Source organism: Aptenodytes patagonicus, chromosome 2 (genome assembly GCF_965638725.1).
Source record: "Aptenodytes patagonicus chromosome 2, bAptPat1.pri.cur, whole genome shotgun sequence".
Taxonomy (NCBI): Eukaryota; Metazoa; Chordata; class Aves; order Sphenisciformes; family Spheniscidae; genus Aptenodytes; species Aptenodytes patagonicus.
In genome coordinates this window covers 32,181,074-32,199,569 of record NC_134950.1, presented here as the reverse complement: position 1 = coordinate 32,199,569, position 18,496 = coordinate 32,181,074, and the positions used below count along the sequence as shown (strand labels likewise).

The following is an 18,496-nucleotide window of genomic DNA, read 5'->3' as shown; positions in this document are numbered from 1 at the left end:
CCCTGCGGGCTGCTCCCCGGAGCTCGCTTACACTTCCCGGCGCTGGCGGAGGGCACGCGTGAGGCCCGCGGCGGGCAGCGTTCGTTCGGCCTCCCCGGAGCCGCCCCTGGGCGGGCAGCCCGGGGCGCGGCCGGGCCCGCCCCGCCGCCAGGTGCGGTGCCGCCGCCCGCGGGCCCAGGAAGTGCCGTCACGGCGTGTGCCGGGCGGGCAGGCTCCTGCGGGCCGGCCAGACCCTTCCGTCGGCGGGTGCCGAGCCGGGGCCGCCGCCGCCATGAGCAAGATTTCCAAGTTCTTCAAGGGGGGCGGCTCGGCCGCCTCCAAGGGCCGCGGGGGGCCCTCGCCGCAGGAGGCGCTGGCCCGGCTGCGGGAGACGGAGGAGATGCTCAGCAAGAAGCAGGAGTACCTGGAGACGAGGATCGAGCGGGAGCTGGCGGCGGCCCGGCAGCACGGCACCAAGAACAAGCGAGGTGAGTCCTCGCCTCCCGGCGGCCGGGGCCGGGCCGGGCCCCGCTGCCCTCCGCCCGTCGCTGGGGAAGCCCGGGTGTGCCCTGCCGGGCCGGCGGCTGCGGCAGCAGCTCGGGTGCTTGCGAGGCTTTAAATCCCAGGGTTCAAACGCCACTAGGTGCGGGGCTCTGTCAAGAAGAGGGGAGACTCGGGGTCCCGCAGGGGCTGTTGCTGGGTCGGGCCTGTCGGCTCCGCAGGTATGCAGCGTGGTTCGCGATTCAGCTGCGGACTCCGAGCCAGCGTCACCACGGTGCGTGCACGCTGGGGCACGATGGTGGCTTTGGGTCTTTGGCCTCTATTAGTATTTAATGCATTGTGGATTCATTGTGGTGGGCTGATAACAGGGTGCTTTATTCTTAATTAATTCAGTGTCTGTTGTTCCCTGTGCGATACTTTTGTTCATTTTTTGTGCCACGGTCGCAGCAGGTATCAGCTGGATAAATGGTGCTGCAAAGTACTGTTCAATGTGGGAAGGGGATCACAGCTTGGGTGTTGAGCATTGGTTGTGCAGATAGCAGATGAGCTGAAGCATGTGAGGATCTCCTGTATATTCGTGGATGAATTCACGTTATCCCCACTGTGAGGGTTGGAGAATATACTGCTGGCAACTGAGGAACAAAGTGACTCTATGATTTGCCTCAAATCACATAGGAAGTACGTGGTATCACTAAAAAATGAATGATAGTTCAGAGCATTAGTGACTACTGGTCTGGGCTGCTGTTAGCTGCAAAGGAGAGGATACTAAGGGGTAATAAGGTCTGGATCCTGCTTATACTGATGTCATCTCTGGGAAGCAAATGATGGTAGCCAATGACTTGGGGATATACAGGCCTTTGAGAAACAAGGTAATTACTTCCTAAAGTCACCTGGAGTCCTGTTTGTCTACTCTGAGCTTTATTTTTCTTTACTTCAAAACAGAACAAAACATTTCAAATTAAAGATTCACGATGTAATGAGAAAGTAGCTCTTTCATCTGCTTTCTCTGTTATTGGATAATTTAAAAAGTCAATGCCATGTAACTTAGAACTTGTGAGGAGTTGCGTGTTAAAGGTGTTTTGGTTAGCCCTTTTATGTATTTGTAGTACTTCAGCATTTAATAATTATTAGCAAAAGGCATTTATTTAGAAAGGATTTAAAAGCATCTGTCGAGATGGGACAGATTTGAAGGCACAAACAGTCACAGGGAGTAAAGCCAGTTCAGCAGCGCAACTGAGCCTGCTGCTCTGTAGCACAGGAGCTGTCAGGGTTGTCCAGGTCCTAACTTTCTACTTCCCTGCTTCAACTGGAGTATCTGTCTTGTCCCCTTGTGCAGGTACTGGCACCTCTGTGCTGGCGCAGTGAGCTAGTTCAGTAAGGTGATCCAGCTGAAACCTAATTTGCTGTGGGACAAAGTGACCAGGTGGCTCTCGGGACTGGTTCACTGTGCAATTCCCTGAGTGACAGGGCTGATGCAAGAAAACAGGCCTGCTCCTGTGACTGTAGCAATTCCTGTTTAGATCCAGACACGCTGCTGTGGAACTTCATCCTAAGCCTGGACTTAGGCTGGCATGGTTGCAGGAAGAAGCAATGCTTCCTGCCTTGCTTCTGCCCCTGTGCTGCTCCCTTCCTTTCCTCGTCAGAGCTCCCTGAAGGGTGTGTTTCAGAAAGCTGCATGCAGCTGTAAAATGTCATGGGGTTTTTTGGCTGGGTTATTTTTTTACCCAGGGTAGGTTAAGTTCCACTTACCCAGTTGACTCCGCAGCTGCACAAGTGCTTGGGCACCTGTGAAGCCGAGGGCGGTGCACAGGCAGGAATGAGCACTTGTTGTTGGGAGAAGGTGGATCTGCTACTCCTTTAACTCGGTTGGTTGATGCTGGTTCCAGGTGTTCATCACACTACGGGCTTGTGCTTCAGGTGGGCAGTGTTTGACATATGAAGCTTTTCTCCCAGATCTTTGTTTCCACTGCTGTGCTCAGTATGCAACTCCCCTGGTTTTATCTATGCCATTGTTTGTGGAGTAATGCTGCAGACCGGATTGTTGAGCTGATCGTGGTTAAAAATAACTCCTTTTTATCTTGCTGTTTGCTCAGGAACCTAGAGTTAAGGACAGTAAAGAGACAGGAGTAGGGCAAGAAGTGCAGATTGGGAATTTTTTCATGCCAAGAACGGTTCTAAAGCCAAAATGGGATAGTGTAACTACAGTCAGAAGAGAAACAACAGAAACTAACCTCGCTGTGCCGAAGTCCTTGAATTTGGCAGGCTAGTGAGTGAACTTAAATCCCCAAGAATACCCCTTCATTTGATACGTCAATTGCTTTGCAGTTTAATTGCTGTTGATTTACATATACCAGTGTATATAATAGCTGGTATACTCTATGGTTCAGAGGAAATCTGTGCTAACCAGCATCTATTGTAGCATTACGTAAACATACACACAAATGAGAGAATAAAAGTTTTAATCTACATTGCCTTGTTAAGGTGAATGTTTCAAAGGGACCTTGCAGGTAATTTTTTATGTCGTTTTTTTCTTAATTGCATCTGTGGCGAAGCCTGTGGAAACTAAAATGGGAGTGTCCGAGACTGGAGCAAGATGTATGTAGGTATAGAAAATGCACCAAATTAGCATGACCTCATTTGATTTTTAGGCGCCTGAGTCTGAGTCAGTTATACTGACACGAGAGAGCAGACTCAAGCACCAGAAATTTTTCATGAGTTCAGATGATTCCTGAATGGGTTCATGTGACATCACTAGGCTTAACTTGATTTAAAAGCCGTAACACGTTAGCTATGCAAATAGATGTGAAACATGACTTAAACATTTTTGGCTTCTCCTTTATGAAGTGAATAGCTCTGCAGTTCCTGTACCTAATCTGAAATTAGCTATGATTTTGGGGTGATACATTTCCAGCATTCCCCATTAATAACTTACTGTCACTAGACCACTTGAGGGTTTTCAAAACAGCAATGTGTGTTGGAATTCCTCCTGCAGAGGTTATGTCATGATAAGCAATGTTTCTTTTCACAGTTAGCACTGCCTTTTAATCTCTTCCCATTTCAGTTACAAACTTATGATTTTTCTTTTTATATCTCTTGCTGTACTTTTTTGGGTATCTCCGTTTCAGCCAGTGTGCAGCTGCCAACTCCATCTGCAAATTGGCCTTTCATCTTCAATATTTTGAAGGTCACACAGGAAAATTTAAAGGACAGAAAGTGATACTGAATATTTGAGAACTCTGTTTAAAAGGAAATGTGTTTTCTGAAGTGTGCCTGTGAAAACAACATACATGTGAATGAGTGTTGTTTCAGCCTGGAATCTTTCACAGATCCTAAAAAATGACTAAATTAAAAGAATTAAGTTAAAAGAAGCCATCCAGAATAGGATTAAATCTTAACCGTAAAGACCCACATAGTACTACTGAGGACAAAACCTATATAGAAAGTTGGAATAACAGGTAGGCTTTTACAAGTAGGTGCTGCAAAATATGTTGTGTGGTACATTTGGGCAGGGCTTATGTAGCCGTGTAGCATTCCTTTTCAATGAGTTAGTTGTAACCAGAAGTCTGTTGAAACCAGATGACGATGTAATAGTTGTGTGTTAACATGGACAGGGCTGTCATGCCTATGGCAGGGTGTATGACAGGTTGGGACTGAGGGTTTCTCGAGGGGAGATATGAGGAAGCCCTTAGTGTGTCTTTGTTCTGTGAGTTACAGCTATTGTTCTCTGATCTTCATGATCACGTTTCAAGTGTCTTGCCATGAACTGGAATGGTTATAATGAGTCAAGTGCATTATTGTTCTTACAACTTGCCTCAGCTGTAACTGTATGTGGCTTCCCTCACAAGGTTTTAAGGATTGTCAATGCTGATAATGAGTTCAAGGTGGTATGATTTTTATGTCTTCAGCCACATTTCTTTTGCTTGTCCCTGGTGTAAGGGACATCGGAAGCTGTAATCCATCAGTCCCTTGCAGGACTGAAGTGGAGGTTTGTGAACTGTATCCAAGAATGAGATCCAGTATTTTCACAGTGGTGTATCTTCTGAAAAAACACTCTTTTCCTTCCTCACCAGTTTCCCCCTGGGAATTTTAAGGATTACTAGACAATGCTTTTATTTCTGCTTTAGAAGATGAGATCAGTGATTCCTGTACTGATGGGTGTTGGTGGTGGGCTTGACAGGTAAAGGTGGTGTTATCACTGTACTGTCCTTTCATTCTGATCTGTCATGAAACCATGAGGAGGGTGCCACAACTCTTTCTATGTCACTAATTTTGTTCTTTCCTTTAGAAACCTGGATATTCAGTGTGGCCAGGATTACTATTGCCCAGCTGGCCATTTCTGCTTCCTTAATAAAGTATCAGCATAGTAGTGATATTGGAAAAGTGTCCTTCTGTATGTTAATAACAGTAGTTCTTTAATATGCATACTTAAACTGACATCATAGTCTGCTGTTGTTCCAGCCACTTATCTTGAAAATGAAATAAAAACTCAGACTAAAAGCAGTGGTTCCTAATCTATGAGCTGTGTCCTGCTTGCTGGTCTCAGAAGTAGAGCAGAGGAAACGTGCTAAAGCCCGGCCAACGGCTAACCACTTCATTATGAAATGCAGGAGTTGAATCGGCTTCTTCAGAGCACAACAGAGACAGAGTACGAGATTGCTTTTTTCCTGGAGAAGACCTCCACCTCTTCCTGATTGAATTGGTATTAATTACACTTGCTTCCTGAGATTCTACCCCTGCTTAGACTCTTCCTCCCTGGGCTGTCTTCCTTCTTTGAAATCTTTGGAACGGGCAACACTCTTTTTCAGTGCCATTCTTAGACCTTCAGTGAAGTAAGTTTATGTTCTCTGCTCAATTTATTTATTTTTGATAGATATGTTCTTCAGTTTGGCTATTATAATGCAGTAGCATTTCTGTGAAGCATTTCAATCTTCTTGTAAGAGTTGCACACAAATTTTAAAATGCTTGTATGTGCAGTAGAAAAGCACTTAAAGTTCATTGTAATCTGTAAAACACAGAAAAACAGATTTCGAGTAACAAGGAAATTCTCGTATCTTAGCTATAGGAGCTACTATTACAAAACACTGTGCAGTGAAGGGCATTCATTTAATATAAATGAGAAAAATCATATAGTGTGGTGTGGGAATTATGCCTTGGTTGATAAGGAAGGAGTATGAATTGATTTCCTATGAAGTACTTTGTTATGTAAGTCACTGGTAAAACTAAAGAGAATTAATAAAGATGATATGTTGCACTGCAATAATTGGGAAAAGCTGTTTATGAATAGGTGAAGTCACACACAGTCTAGCTGCTTCTGTGGTTTCTTAATTTGGGTGTGGTTTAATTCAATCTTAATACAGGAACCTTCAGGATTTTGAAAACAACTGCTTTGTGTGTAACTGAGGAAATCCATTCTCTCTCTGAGCAGTCAATAACAACAGCACCATTACAGAGTCCCATTTCTGAAAAACACTGACTGGAAGTATTTCCCTGTGGTAGCTACCTATTCCAGCTGAAGCCTTTCAGCATCAGCCAGTTAGTGCTCCTCAGTCCACAGGGCTTTAGAGTCTTCTCTGGCACAGCTGGTGTTATGCACAGTTTCAGACCATTAAATTTACCTGGAATTTCTGGCTTCCTAACCTAAGAATCCAGGATCAAATTTTGATTCAACTGAAGCTGAGGAAGGGAGTGGCTGGTGTCCTAATGCTACCAATAATAAGCATAAATAAGTAGGGAAATAATAAGCAGGTAAAAGGATTATTTGGCATTAAGCCAAACTGATGTATTTTGGAATTGCCAATGAGAATTGTACAGTTCTCACATTTGCCATTTGCATGACATCATCTGGGGTTCATGAATCTTTTTCAGAATATGCATGATCTTTGGACCATCCCCCAAAACCTGCAAAAATCTTGAATTTGAATACTGTGATTAATCTGCTGAGCTTGTGGTTTGCTGTCCTGAAACGTTTTACTGCAGGTGCTAGAAGGCATTGTGTATCTTAGCCTGTGTGAATGCTTGTCCTTGTGCAGCTGATGATGAGCAATTTTGACCATGTTGATTCAAGCATTTGTCAACAAAGCACTAAATTTTTTAGTGTGCTGTTACACACCATAAATCTATGCCCCCTCCTTGGAGGGATCCTGACTTCATTGCATGTGGGCAATTATTTGAATGGGACAGCAACAGTAATCGCTGCTAGCAGTTGTTTCAGTTTGGGGGGCTGCAGTTGCTTGCTGGCTCTGAACCTGATTTAAAAATTAAATGTAGGAGACAAGGGAAAGGACACGGGTATTAATAGCATTGAAAAAGCAATGGGTTAACTCAGTCTCTTTTGGTTTTGCTTGGTTTTTTTTATTGCCTGGCACATGTGTAGTTTGGAAAGGACAGTGGTCAGGAAATGCTTGTGGCAAGATTGTGTGTGTTCCACACCCAGAGGCTGAGAGAAAGCCCTATTCTCCTCCTGCTCGTCACATGCGTTTATTCTGGTAATGATTTACTCTGGGCAAAGTATGCTGCTCATAACTTAGCAAATATAAAAGACCAATCTCAACGATTACAGAGATAATGGGGAGTAACTGGATTTGACTGTGGCCATGTCTACAAAATTCTATATGTTTTCAAGTTCTAAGGTTTAAAAATCATGCTCCGAAGTGATTGTAAGAAATAGATGCAGCTGAAAGCCGAAGAAATGTGAGTCCTCCCCTGATGTAACCCACCTGCTTGGTTAGGCCATTTGGGCTTTCCCTTGCACCTCTGCTGCTGAGACGAAGTTTAGAAAGCAGCATTGGTGGAGGTGTGGTTATCATGACAGATCTTCTTATGCTGTCTTCCTTAGCTTTTACTTATGTTTTGCAATCTCTTCTTTTCTTTCTTTCCCCTGTTTCCTCCTTTGTGACTTCTCTCTGATGTTTTTCTTTTTCCTCCCATCTTCCCCGCTTTGCCTGCGTGCACAGGATGGAGTTCAAGATCTCCCACAGTGGAGGAAGAAGCTGCTCTTCCCTGTGGTGCTAAAAGGAGTTAATCTAAAAGAGGCTTCCCAGCATGTTCATGCAACGGCATGTTGGTGATAAAGAGGCTGCTGATCTGGTGTGGTCAAAGTTTGGCTCCCTACTAGTAAGGTAGGAGAGTGGGAATTATAAATTCCGCAGGTTGGCTTGGTGCTGAACTACTTGTCCTTGCGTTTTGCTATGAAATTACACAGTGCACTTTGCCTCTTCCCATTCCAGCTGCCTTACAAGCACTGAAGAGAAAAAAGAGATACGAGAAACAGTTGAATCAAATTGATGGGACACTTTCGACCATTGAGTTCCAGAGAGAGGCATTGGAAAATTCCCACACCAACACAGAAGTGCTAAAGAATATGGGTTATGCTGCACAAGCTATGAAAAAAGTGCATGAAAATATGTAAGTGCTTTCTAATAGCTTTCAAGTTGAGCTTGCTAACCACTTTCAAAATGGTTCACCGCTACAGACTATTGTATCAAGTCAGCCAGTTTTGACTTCATTTTTGGTTCAGGCATTTAATGTCAGGAATGCTATTGGTGCTGTAGTGTTATTTTTGGCAGAAAAATATCTTTTCTTAACAGCGAGTCTAGAAGGAAGTCCACATAACTAGAGAGATCTATATGGTACCTGTTTTGTTTTGGGTTTTTTAAGTCTGCCTTGGGAGTGGAAACTGGCCCCTGCCCTTGGTTTTTCCAGAAGAAAACTTAGTTGAAGAAACTAAGTGCACTCTTTTCCTCAAAGTCCATAAGCTGGACTATGTGATTCAAAGTACTAATTAGACCTGAATAAAAGAGATGGTAATTTTTTTGTCCGTGTAGTATTTTTTATATGTCCTATATTGTTTCATGAGGCATTTTCCTGCCTGAATAAACAGAGTTAAATCAGAAAGGTTGTTCTGGGAGAAGTAAACAGGAACTGAAACAATAATGAAGTTAACAATAAGGGGAAGCTTTTAAATTGGGTATAGTCCTGTTAAGTTCCCCTCAGTTCTGGTGAAAGCTTAATATCAAAAAATATCCATCTGTAAAGATGCTGACCTCGGGAAGGAGATGGGATCTGCCCAGGAGATGTGACTGTTGGCTGGCGGAAGTATGAGAAGCACAGAGAGGGAGGGAGACACAGACTATTGCAGTTTGACTTTTGTTATAATCCCAAAGTGGAAGAAATTGGACTGGCTAAAACACACAGGAGCTTGCCGGGAAACATTAAGGCGTTAGGTGAGGGAAACTATTCCCTGTGAGTTCTGCTGTTTATACAGCCATGGGCATAAAAAGAAAATAGGGTCTGCTCAAGTTTTTCTGAGTGTCTTCTGTAGGATTTGAGTGATCTATCTTTAAAAAATGTTTCCATGTTGTCTTGCCAGGGACTTGAACAAAATTGATGATTTGATGCAAGATATCACTGAACAGCAAGATGTTGCCCAGGAAATTTCGGACGCTATCTCAAACCGAGCCGCCTTTGGTGATGAGTTTGATGAGGTTAGTACTTCAGGCCTGTGAGTTTTAGCTGTTACATGACTCCGTAGTTATTTTGTTGTGCAGTGGCTTGTTCCAGTGGTTTGCTTCTCAAAAGGTGTGGATGTGAAATTCCTTGGTTCTAGCTTACCCTATCCAGGACATTTTTATAATTTATATATTTAAAAAATAAAATTAATATATATAATATCATAAAAGTATATATGTAAAATATAAAAATATTTTTTATTTATATAAAAACTTTAAGAAAGGCAATTTTAACTGCACTCCGGTAATTGTTATTCTCATTTGTACCATGGAAGGAGGAGGTCACTAAAACATGTAATTTGTACTGCTCCAAGTGGACATTGAAACATATAATTTTTTGTGCTCCAAATAGACATCCGTTTGACTAAGTGCATGTTCCTATGCCACGAGCAGGCTGCTGTTCACAATTCTGAATGTTTGGACCAGTTTTTTAAGGTTGTTTTTGGTGCTTGGAGATGCAGGTCCTTTCCCTGTTTTCCAGCTTTTCTCCAGAAGTGGATCCATTAGGTAGCAGTAATTCCTGTTGGAGGCAATAAGGTTTCTTCCTTCAGCTCTTTTCTTCTGAAACCCCCACAAGGCACTTAGGACCTTCTGATAATTTGTTGCAGTAGCTTTCATCCAGTGTCCCTGGACTTGATTTTGTGTATCTAAGCAGGGCATTACTTATTTCTGATCCAGCCATGGCTTGAGGACTCAAGGGTCAAGTATACTCAAAATTCTTGCAATCTGTGGAATGCAGAGCTGGGGATCAGGCTCAGTATCACAACCAGTTTGGTTTTGGTTTTTAACTATGTTTTAAAACGACCAAGCGCTAGGGATCATTTGAAGAATGTCCTAAAGAATCAAATAATTCACTCCCTCCGCAACTAATTCATTCCTATGTGCCCAAATGGACAACAAAGAAAAATACATAGGCTATATCATATTTGCTTGACTGGGGGGGGGAGGAGTTCAGCAGATTCATATAACTTCATTCAGTAGCTATAATTTGTTGAAAATAGTAATGATTCCTTGTATTTTGTTCCCATTATCTGCTTTCCTATTTTTCCACTTCGAATGTAAGTAGACTTTTCAAGAAACATTTAATCAGTACTGGCACAAGGAATGGGATTTAGCCTGTATAAACTGGGCTTCAAACAACTGAAAAACATAGTGCCACCCCTAACAGCTATACAGTGTCCCTTATTTTTCATCAGTGCTTAACTTTTAGGAGCCTAGATTTAGTAAGCGTGTTGTAGATTAACCTGGAAGTTCCTAAGAGATACTCGTCTAAGTTGATGGTCATGTTTCCGGTTCTGGGAAAATAAGCCACTGTCACATGGGGCATCATTGTACCAGCATCTGCCTTTGCATAGGAGCCTAATACTTATAGCACTTGTCCAGTAAGTGGGAAACCTGGTTTGCAGGCCACTTCAGTTTAAGAGCGCTAGAATCAATGGCTTAATTGCTGGGTTATGAGGTGATTTGTGTTGCAGGATGATACTTAATTTTATTTTTCTGAAGGACATTTTGACCACACACTTGGATTTCCTCTTCACATGTGTGCCACGGGTGTAAGGAGATCATGGAAGTGTGTAATTTCTATTGATCCAGATAGACACAAAAACATAAGGGTTCTTTCTCCCTGGGTTGACACAGTGTATGCCATGAAGAATGCACAAAAGCTCTGTCCTACCTGAGTAGGATGCTCACTGGGAGGGATGATCCTTGCCTGGAGGCCTATTTCTGATGACCAAATGCAAAATACACACATTCCAGTGGACAGAGCCTGGAACCTGAGAGTTCACGTGACATCTTCCCTCTGCTCTCTTTTTGGCCTAGGTTCAAGAGGAGAAAGGGGATTTGTTACAGCTATTGCAATACTCCACAGCCTAGCTGTAGAGCAATTCCTGAGCTGTGGGAAATATAAGTTAAATCCATGCTTGAGGATGAGAAGAACTTAAAACTGAGTCTCCCACTTCGAGAGACAATGTTCTAGCCATTACATCATTATGTTAAAGGTGTAGGGGTCATGATCACGGTATCCTTTACCTCTTTTTTTTTTTCTTTCTTTTCTTTTAAAGAGAGCCTGTCATGGCTGACACTACCACTTAGTTGTTTACTTGTTCAGCAGAGGTTGGCAAGGACTAATTTGGTGTGGGAGAGGGTTAGATGACCATCTAGAGGTCTTCAGAAATACCTCTTTCCATTGACTTTGCAACAACTTGGGCACTAACTTTTTAAGAAGCTTGTATTCACAGCACTGACTGAGGCCCTTAAAGGACAGACATATTTGCACCTCAGCTAAGTGCCTAAGTTAGACATTGGGCCCCAACTCGTACATTTCCTTGAGATCAACTGTGAATTGAACATCATCAGGTGTTTCACCTGATGCTGAAATTTTTAGATGATATCCTAGGATTTGCATTGTGAACTAGGTCAGGTAGGCAAACTGTAGCCTTTTTTTGGCCTTAAAATATAAAACCATGAGAAAGTAAGTTTAGGAAGGCCTGTGGTGGCTATGTAATTATTTTAACTTCCGTGTTGGTGATAAGCAAGGTATAAATGGGTAGGCAAAGCCCATTTCAATACCTAGTAGATCTCACTTTGCTACAGCCACTTTTTCCCCAGCCACTTTTGCCCATTGTTTCTTTGTAAACCATTTTATCAATGTGGCAAAGGTCAATTTCTCTACAAATATGTAATATTTAGCTTCCTTTCTTTGGGAAACTCCAGCCAAAGAATAAGTCTGTGGCTTTTTTAAAAAATGTATAGCCTTTTTATTTTTAGTATTAAACAAGTGGATTAGATCATCTGTCCAAATCAGCTTCTGCAGCTAAAAGCCCAAGAGTGTTATGTGCTCCAAGAGTGAATAACAGGACCCAGGAGGACAGCTCTGATTCAGCGCTGCTTTGAAATCATATATAATCCTGGACTTGTGTGATATGGCTGAAGCATAATGTTTAATGACAGTCTACCTTATAAGCAGTGGAAGCTGTTTGCTTTTTAAAATGGGAGAAATCGCACATTAAAATTAGAATCTGTTAAAGGGTACAGGGAACAAACCTAAGGATGGCAGAGGGACCTTTTGTTTTTCTTGTGTTTGCCTTTTTGACAAGTATTATGCTGCCATCAGTTTTCTTTCTAATTTTATTCCTTGTCCCGTTTCTAACTATTATTGTCTTTCTTTCAACTAAAGTTTATTGTTATCACCCACATTTAGTAAAAATTATACTTGTGATATGCTGTTTTTTAATATTTGTTTTCAGGTGTGAACTGTTTTTTTTCAGTAGTGCTTTGCTTCATGGTGGTTAAATGTGCCCTTGCCTGAGATCGCTGTCAGGACAATGAATTTGTAAATAATGTTTTCCTTGAATTTAGGATGAGTTGATGGCAGAATTAGAAGAACTGGAGCAAGAAGAATTGAACAAGGGAATGAGAGATGTCAGGTTGCCAAGTGTTCCGTCCACATCGCTGCCTTCTCGCCCTGGTAAACTGCCTGCTTGCCATTTTACATTTCTCATGATTAAGCCATGCTGTGAGAAGGAGGAGAGGGAGATAGAGTTCCAAATATGTATTTAGCTCTGTTTTAACTTTTAAAGTATTATAGATTCCTTTTCCTATTTTTGTATCTGTTTATCAGAAAAAGCAGAGTGGAATTCTGGTTTGCTGTATGAAAGCATTTAGGATCAAATTCTCTGTAGATTTGAGGAGACAAACTCAGGGAACTTGACCTTGCACATATACTGATGCATCTCCTACTGAAATGCAGTGAGATCACTGAGGAATGGGAAGACTTTTTTTTTTTCTTTTTGGCAATTAAATCCTTAGTCTTTTTTAATTAGAGTCTGACCTAGATTCAAAATGTTTGCGTCACAAAGATCCAGCTTTGTAGGGTAGTGGTTTGATATTTGCCACTGGTATTTTAATTAGAAATGAAGGAGGCAGCAGGAAGTACACATTTAAAGAAATACTGTCATTCCTTTGCTTTCTTTCTACAGAACAGACTTATTCCTGGTATTAAGCAGTAGTCTTATTTTTCTGTAGTTCTGCCCTGTTCATTTTGAATTAAGCCAGAAATGGTCAATTTTTACTACCCCTTTCACCATGTCCCTGTTGTCTTCTATCAGCTGAAAGACTTGCTGTGTACTGATGCTAGTAAAAGAGTATAAATATTTGGTGGTAAGGACAGGACACATGTGACACAGGCTGTTTATGGTGCATTCTGCTGCAGAACAGGTTACCTAGACCAGCTCAGCTCAGAGACTCTTAACGTGTGTTTTGGCAGATGGCACTTAAATCCTGAGAAGCAGTTTACAGTGTTCAAACTGGGATTGTGGCCTCATCTACTGAAGTCAATTGCAGAACAGCTAGTAAAAAAAGAAAAATGCAGTCTGGGTATTTATGGCTTGTTCATACATCCTCTTCCAGATCCAGCTGTGCCAGTTGACATTTTTATTAAACCCAGGCCATCTCCATGTGCTTATCACTATCTTAATTTGCTACTTCATCTGTCTGTATGGCTGCTTCAGGCAAAATTAGCTGGTTATAATTATATAGTTTAAGGCCTTGCAAAACCGGCTCATCTTTTCTGAAACTCAATGCTTACTGTTACACTGCAATAGCAAAATAAGAACAGTTAATGGTTCTAGAATGCTTCTAATTGGAGATGTATGTTATCCTCCTGATTTTAGCGATGAGGAAACTGAGATGGAGCAAGGCATAGCGACCTTCCTCAGTTGCACAGTAAGCCAGTGGCACTTGCAGAGTAGGGACTGGACCTCTGGTCTCCCATGTCCTTCTCCCACCTTTAATTCCCAAAGGTGGTAGTTGCAGCCCCTCTCAAGATGGTGGCTCCCAGCCATATGGCTGCCACAGGCGTGAGCCAACTGGCTGCTGTAAACGTACACACAAGGGTGTTGCACCCAGTAACAGTGTTCCACTGATGTTTGGAGGAATGCAAATCCTGACATGCACAGCCCACAGGTGGAGACAGCCTGAGGTTGAACCTGGGCTGTAGGGCATCCAGTTTGTAGGTCAGTGAATGAAGACTATTTGGGTGAGGTTTCAGTTCAGTGAATGTGAAAGATGTGTGACAGATTTGGGTAAAAAAAAAAAAAAAAAAAAAGAGAGAAAGTGCATGTGGGACCTGGTACAGAGCTGGGCATTGCTGTTGCTGTGAACACAGCAGTTAACTGATGTAACCTGAACAAAGTAAGTTCAGGAATTGCTTTCTCCCTTTTAATAAATGGCACCTCTCATTAAAATGGGGTGAGTCCATTTGGAGACTGATCCTGCACCTGCAGAACTCTTCAGCACTATTTGGAAAGGTAGCATGATGCACAGATGGCCAGGGGTAGATCACTCGTGCCCGCTCAAGTGGCGGTGAGAGAACTGGCAGCATTCTTGTGGACATTTGCTCTCTGTGACAGCTTTTAGAGATTAAATGTGTTTTCTGCGGGAGTCTTTCAGTAGGAGTTACATCAGACCTATCTTATTAACCTCAGGGTTATATGTGGGATAATGGTGGGGCAAAATAGTCGCATTTCTCATAGCTTCATTACTGCATTACCTATGTTTAGCTTGCTACTCAGTACATTGATCCGAGATCTTCAGACTGAAAAGCACTATGCAAGTCCTCATGCTAACGAATAAAATGGTTCTGACTGTTACATTAGTTGATGGTTATTGTTAATCTCTCTTTCTCTGCAGCATCGACCAGGAAAAGAGCAGAGGATGAAGATGAAATGAAGCAGCTGGCTGCCTGGGCTTCATAAGAGCATGGTCTTTTTATAACACTGAACATTAGAGCTGTAATGCTGTTTTATAACCGTACCGATTTAGTGTGGTTGCATTTCACACAGGCTGGGTTTTTTTATGGCCAATCTTGCTAAGAAGTAGTGTTGCTTCCATATTACAAAAGTAATTTAAAAACGAACAAACAAAAAAATGCAATAGTTGCCAAAACCTCCAAGCATCAAAGTTTTTTTTTTTTTCAGCCTTGGCGAGAGATTTGTTTTGTTATTAGTATCAGTTTTTATTAGGTAATGTCTTACTATATCTTGCTGGTTTGTAAAACCTGTGTGCCTCACTTATACACACAGCTGGATTCATTGTTGAAATGAAAAAGTTCAATAAGTCATCAAGGCCCTATCCTGGAGGGTTATTTGGTTCAGACTATTTGAATGTTAGCAAAACAGCTTTATACATGTCCTGACTTGCAAGTTCCTTTGAGGCCAACAGCTAATAGCCATTCATTTGGGCATGGAGATTTAAAGAGTCTGCCTGGAGCAACTTCTGGTGTCCTAGATATTAAGAGGAGACTCTTCTGTAGATTTTTTTGAAGTGGGATAGGTTTTCTGTTTTGTTTTACTTTGGCCAGAATATCCCATGCATTCCTATAGGTCAACTTGAATCATATTTTGAACTATTTCCAACTCAGTTAAAGAACAGTTTTACACTGATTGGGGAAAATGAAATGTCCAAGTTCTTACAGATGCCTGCCAAACAAAACTGATTTCCGTTAACCCTGTAAAAAATCCAGAAGAGATTTGACCTTCCTGTGTTCTTCTCCTCCACTGTGTCTTCTAGGGTGAGTCTTTACTTTGTATGATGATACCCATCCTCAAAGGAATTAGTAACGCATTTTTTTAATTATACAATTTCAAAATAATTTTAATTTCTGAGCATTCAGTTCTTTTCTCTCATTCAGTTTCTGAATGGAAATAATACCACCATGTTGTATTTGAAATGCCTTTCTAACCCTGGTTAAAAGCTGATTCTGAATTACTTGTAAAGTTGACGTGTTATTGTCCAACTGACAGTTTTTTAGCTTAAGGAACAAATGCCATTCTGAGTGCTGAAGTACTACGTATATAGAGAAATCACTGTTCAAATACAAAACAAAAATTAAATAGGCTGCTTTGTACTAATAAATTTTATTAAATAAGACTTAAGCTCTATGCTAGTAGCCTGCTGTCAATCACAAGGAAATAGTAAAACACTGTGGAGTTCCTAGGGATGTGGGAAGCAGAGTCACATTGATCTAGGTTTCTTGTTTTCAAATTAATTTAAATTTACTGGTGATTGAACCACTTGGGGAATAGTGGGAGACCTGGTTTCTGTAGATCTATAGCAACAGAAGACTGACCCCTTCTCCTGTGGGCTTTAGCCTGTGACTTGCTGGGTGTTTAGCTTCAATAGGCTACAATAGGCTCCGGCTTATTGGATTTTAGGTTAAGCATAAACTAATGTGTGTTTCTGGACACGGCGTGCTGGCATGCTCAGAACCTTTCAAGTTGAGTTCCATAGATGAAACCCAAAATACACAAACCCTGTGGAGAGATTCAGTTTTTCAGGACTTTGTCATACTCTGTAGTGGAATTGCTTTTGGTTTGCATCCATATGAAAGGAGAATCAAGCCTTGTCACTTTACTTCGGATAAATTTCCTACTGGAAGAAAGTAAGTGTGTTAATTCTGTCCCAAAGTTTGGAGGTACCAGGAAAATTCTCCCTTTCTGTTGAGAGTAGAGAAAACCTGGAACTATTCAATTCTTTGTTTTTTTTAAAAAAAAACCCAAAACCTAAAGACCTGCCTTAAATTTAAAAATATATTTTGAACTCTCAGTAGGAAACCAAACACTAGCAGAATGTTACTCAGTTTTAATGCTTGCTGAAATTCAGGATGAGATGCCAGCTGAAAGCAGGCATATTTAATAAAATAAGAAATATTCTGAGTTATTTAGAATCCACTTGCTAATCCTCTTGGCTGGAATCCTGTTTTCAAGGTATGCAGCCTATGCAAGTCTATGAATTGGGTATAGAAGGTATTAGCGTACCATGCGAGGCTGGCCATGTGCTTGTGGACACATCTGGTATTTCTAAATGTGAGGCCATGCCAACATAGTCCTGTGCTTAGCTTGGAAAAGTTGGTTTCTAGCATCTGTCCTTGGTTAAATTAGTAGTTTTCCAATACTTGGCACTTACGTAGTACTTAGCATATTTAAAATGCTCCACAACCTAATGAAAGTAGGTCTCTAAGCTTCCAGTTTGAAACTAAAGTGATTTTAAGTTTGCTTTGGAAGATGTGGACCTGCAGTTTTTGTGCAAGAACTTCCCATGTGAACACCCTGCAGGGGGAAAAAAGTCCTAGGGAAGGTTTTCTCCTTCGCAAGCTAGCGTCTGACTGCTGACCTCCAGCAATGTTTTGGCCAAGTGTTGGTCCTGGGAATCTTCAGGTGTCTTCAGCTTATTGGTTTCAGACCAGGTACTTTAGGAACAAAATTTCTGAAGGGTGAAGAAAAACTGGTCGTTTGGGTGAGCTTCTCTAAAAGCTTGTGTGTAGTGGCTGGTGATTCTGGAGGACAGAGTCCCATAGCAATTCACAGGCTAGGACACGTGTGGTTGGTGAAGCTATACTCAGAAGTACTATAGTCGTGTCCACAAACCAAAATACAGTATGGACCTCCAGAACTGAAGTGCTTGTTGCCATATTGGTTTGGGAGATGGTAGATGACTGGTTTTCTTCAAAAGCAAAGGGGTTCTAGGGATTTAATTCAGCTGAGGAGGTGGCTCTTTCCTGTGTAAATTCAGATGGCGCTGGGACAAATGGCTCTTCCTTTTTTGAACATCGGTCTCTCTTCATGCCAAGATGGTGTTTGTTTAGTATGTAAGCAGACGAGAGTGAGTGGTGTCAATGTGTTACTGTAAACGTACTCTCTATTAACTGGAACATACTTTACGAGAGGACTGTGGCAGCAGATGGTGCACTATAGCTGACTTCCTTTCTTGTTTCTTATTTATTTTGAGAATGTTTTGTTCTCTTAACAGGCTTGGACACTTTTAATCTGGATAGCTTTAAAAGGGGGAAAATAGATTAATAAAAAGTAAAAAGGATTTATATATATATATGTGCTGTAAATAAATACTTTGGTGACATATTTGTGTTATATGATTGTATTAAATTTATTTTCCTACCAGGCAAAACTGTAAGTACTCTCCTTACACTGTCATTAGGATACAGTGCTCTTTAGAGGATGTGAGGATATTTTTGAAACATTTTTTAATGTATTAATCTTTCAACATCAGGTTAGAATTCAAGAATTCTTCAAAGGTGATTTGGTTTAAAAAACCAATCAAACAAACAACCCCCAGTGTATGCTGTGGTGTTTGGGCTGCATTCCTTTACACTTAACAGTTGTGTTGCAAGAGATTCTTTTATTTTAATATGCCCCGAATACCTACTTTTTTTTCTGCCCAGAAGATCTCTTCATTGTTTCAGAAATGTGTGTATTTCACTTTCCAGGCCTTAGTTGAAAGGAAGAATGGTCAGGTCTTTTAAACATTAAAAAGAAAAATTACTATAGGCAAGGATGAATTGAAACAAATAAAATAATGCATTTTTCATGCATCTCATTAGAATCTCCTTAAAGTGAGTGTGTGTGTGTATAGTATCTCACATTTTATGTACACACACACACGTGTATATTTACACATATGGATAAAGTGTTGGAGCAGTGATTTAAGACCAT

General features: G+C 41.4%; 1 protein-coding gene across 1 annotated transcript; it reads left to right on the top strand.

Annotated features, from left to right (window-relative positions):
- The first annotated feature begins 202 nt into the window (after positions 1-202).
- CHMP4C (charged multivesicular body protein 4C) lies at positions 203-15,922 on the top strand. Its single transcript, XM_076329490.1, has 5 exons — positions 203-467; positions 7,707-7,884; positions 8,849-8,963; positions 12,348-12,456; positions 14,679-15,922. Exons 1-5 carry the CDS (start codon positions 272-274, stop codon positions 14,741-14,743), a joined length of 663 nt encoding a protein of 220 aa, XP_076185605.1. The 5' UTR covers positions 203-271; the 3' UTR covers positions 14,744-15,922.
- The last annotated feature ends 2,574 nt before the right edge of the window (positions 15,923-18,496 follow it).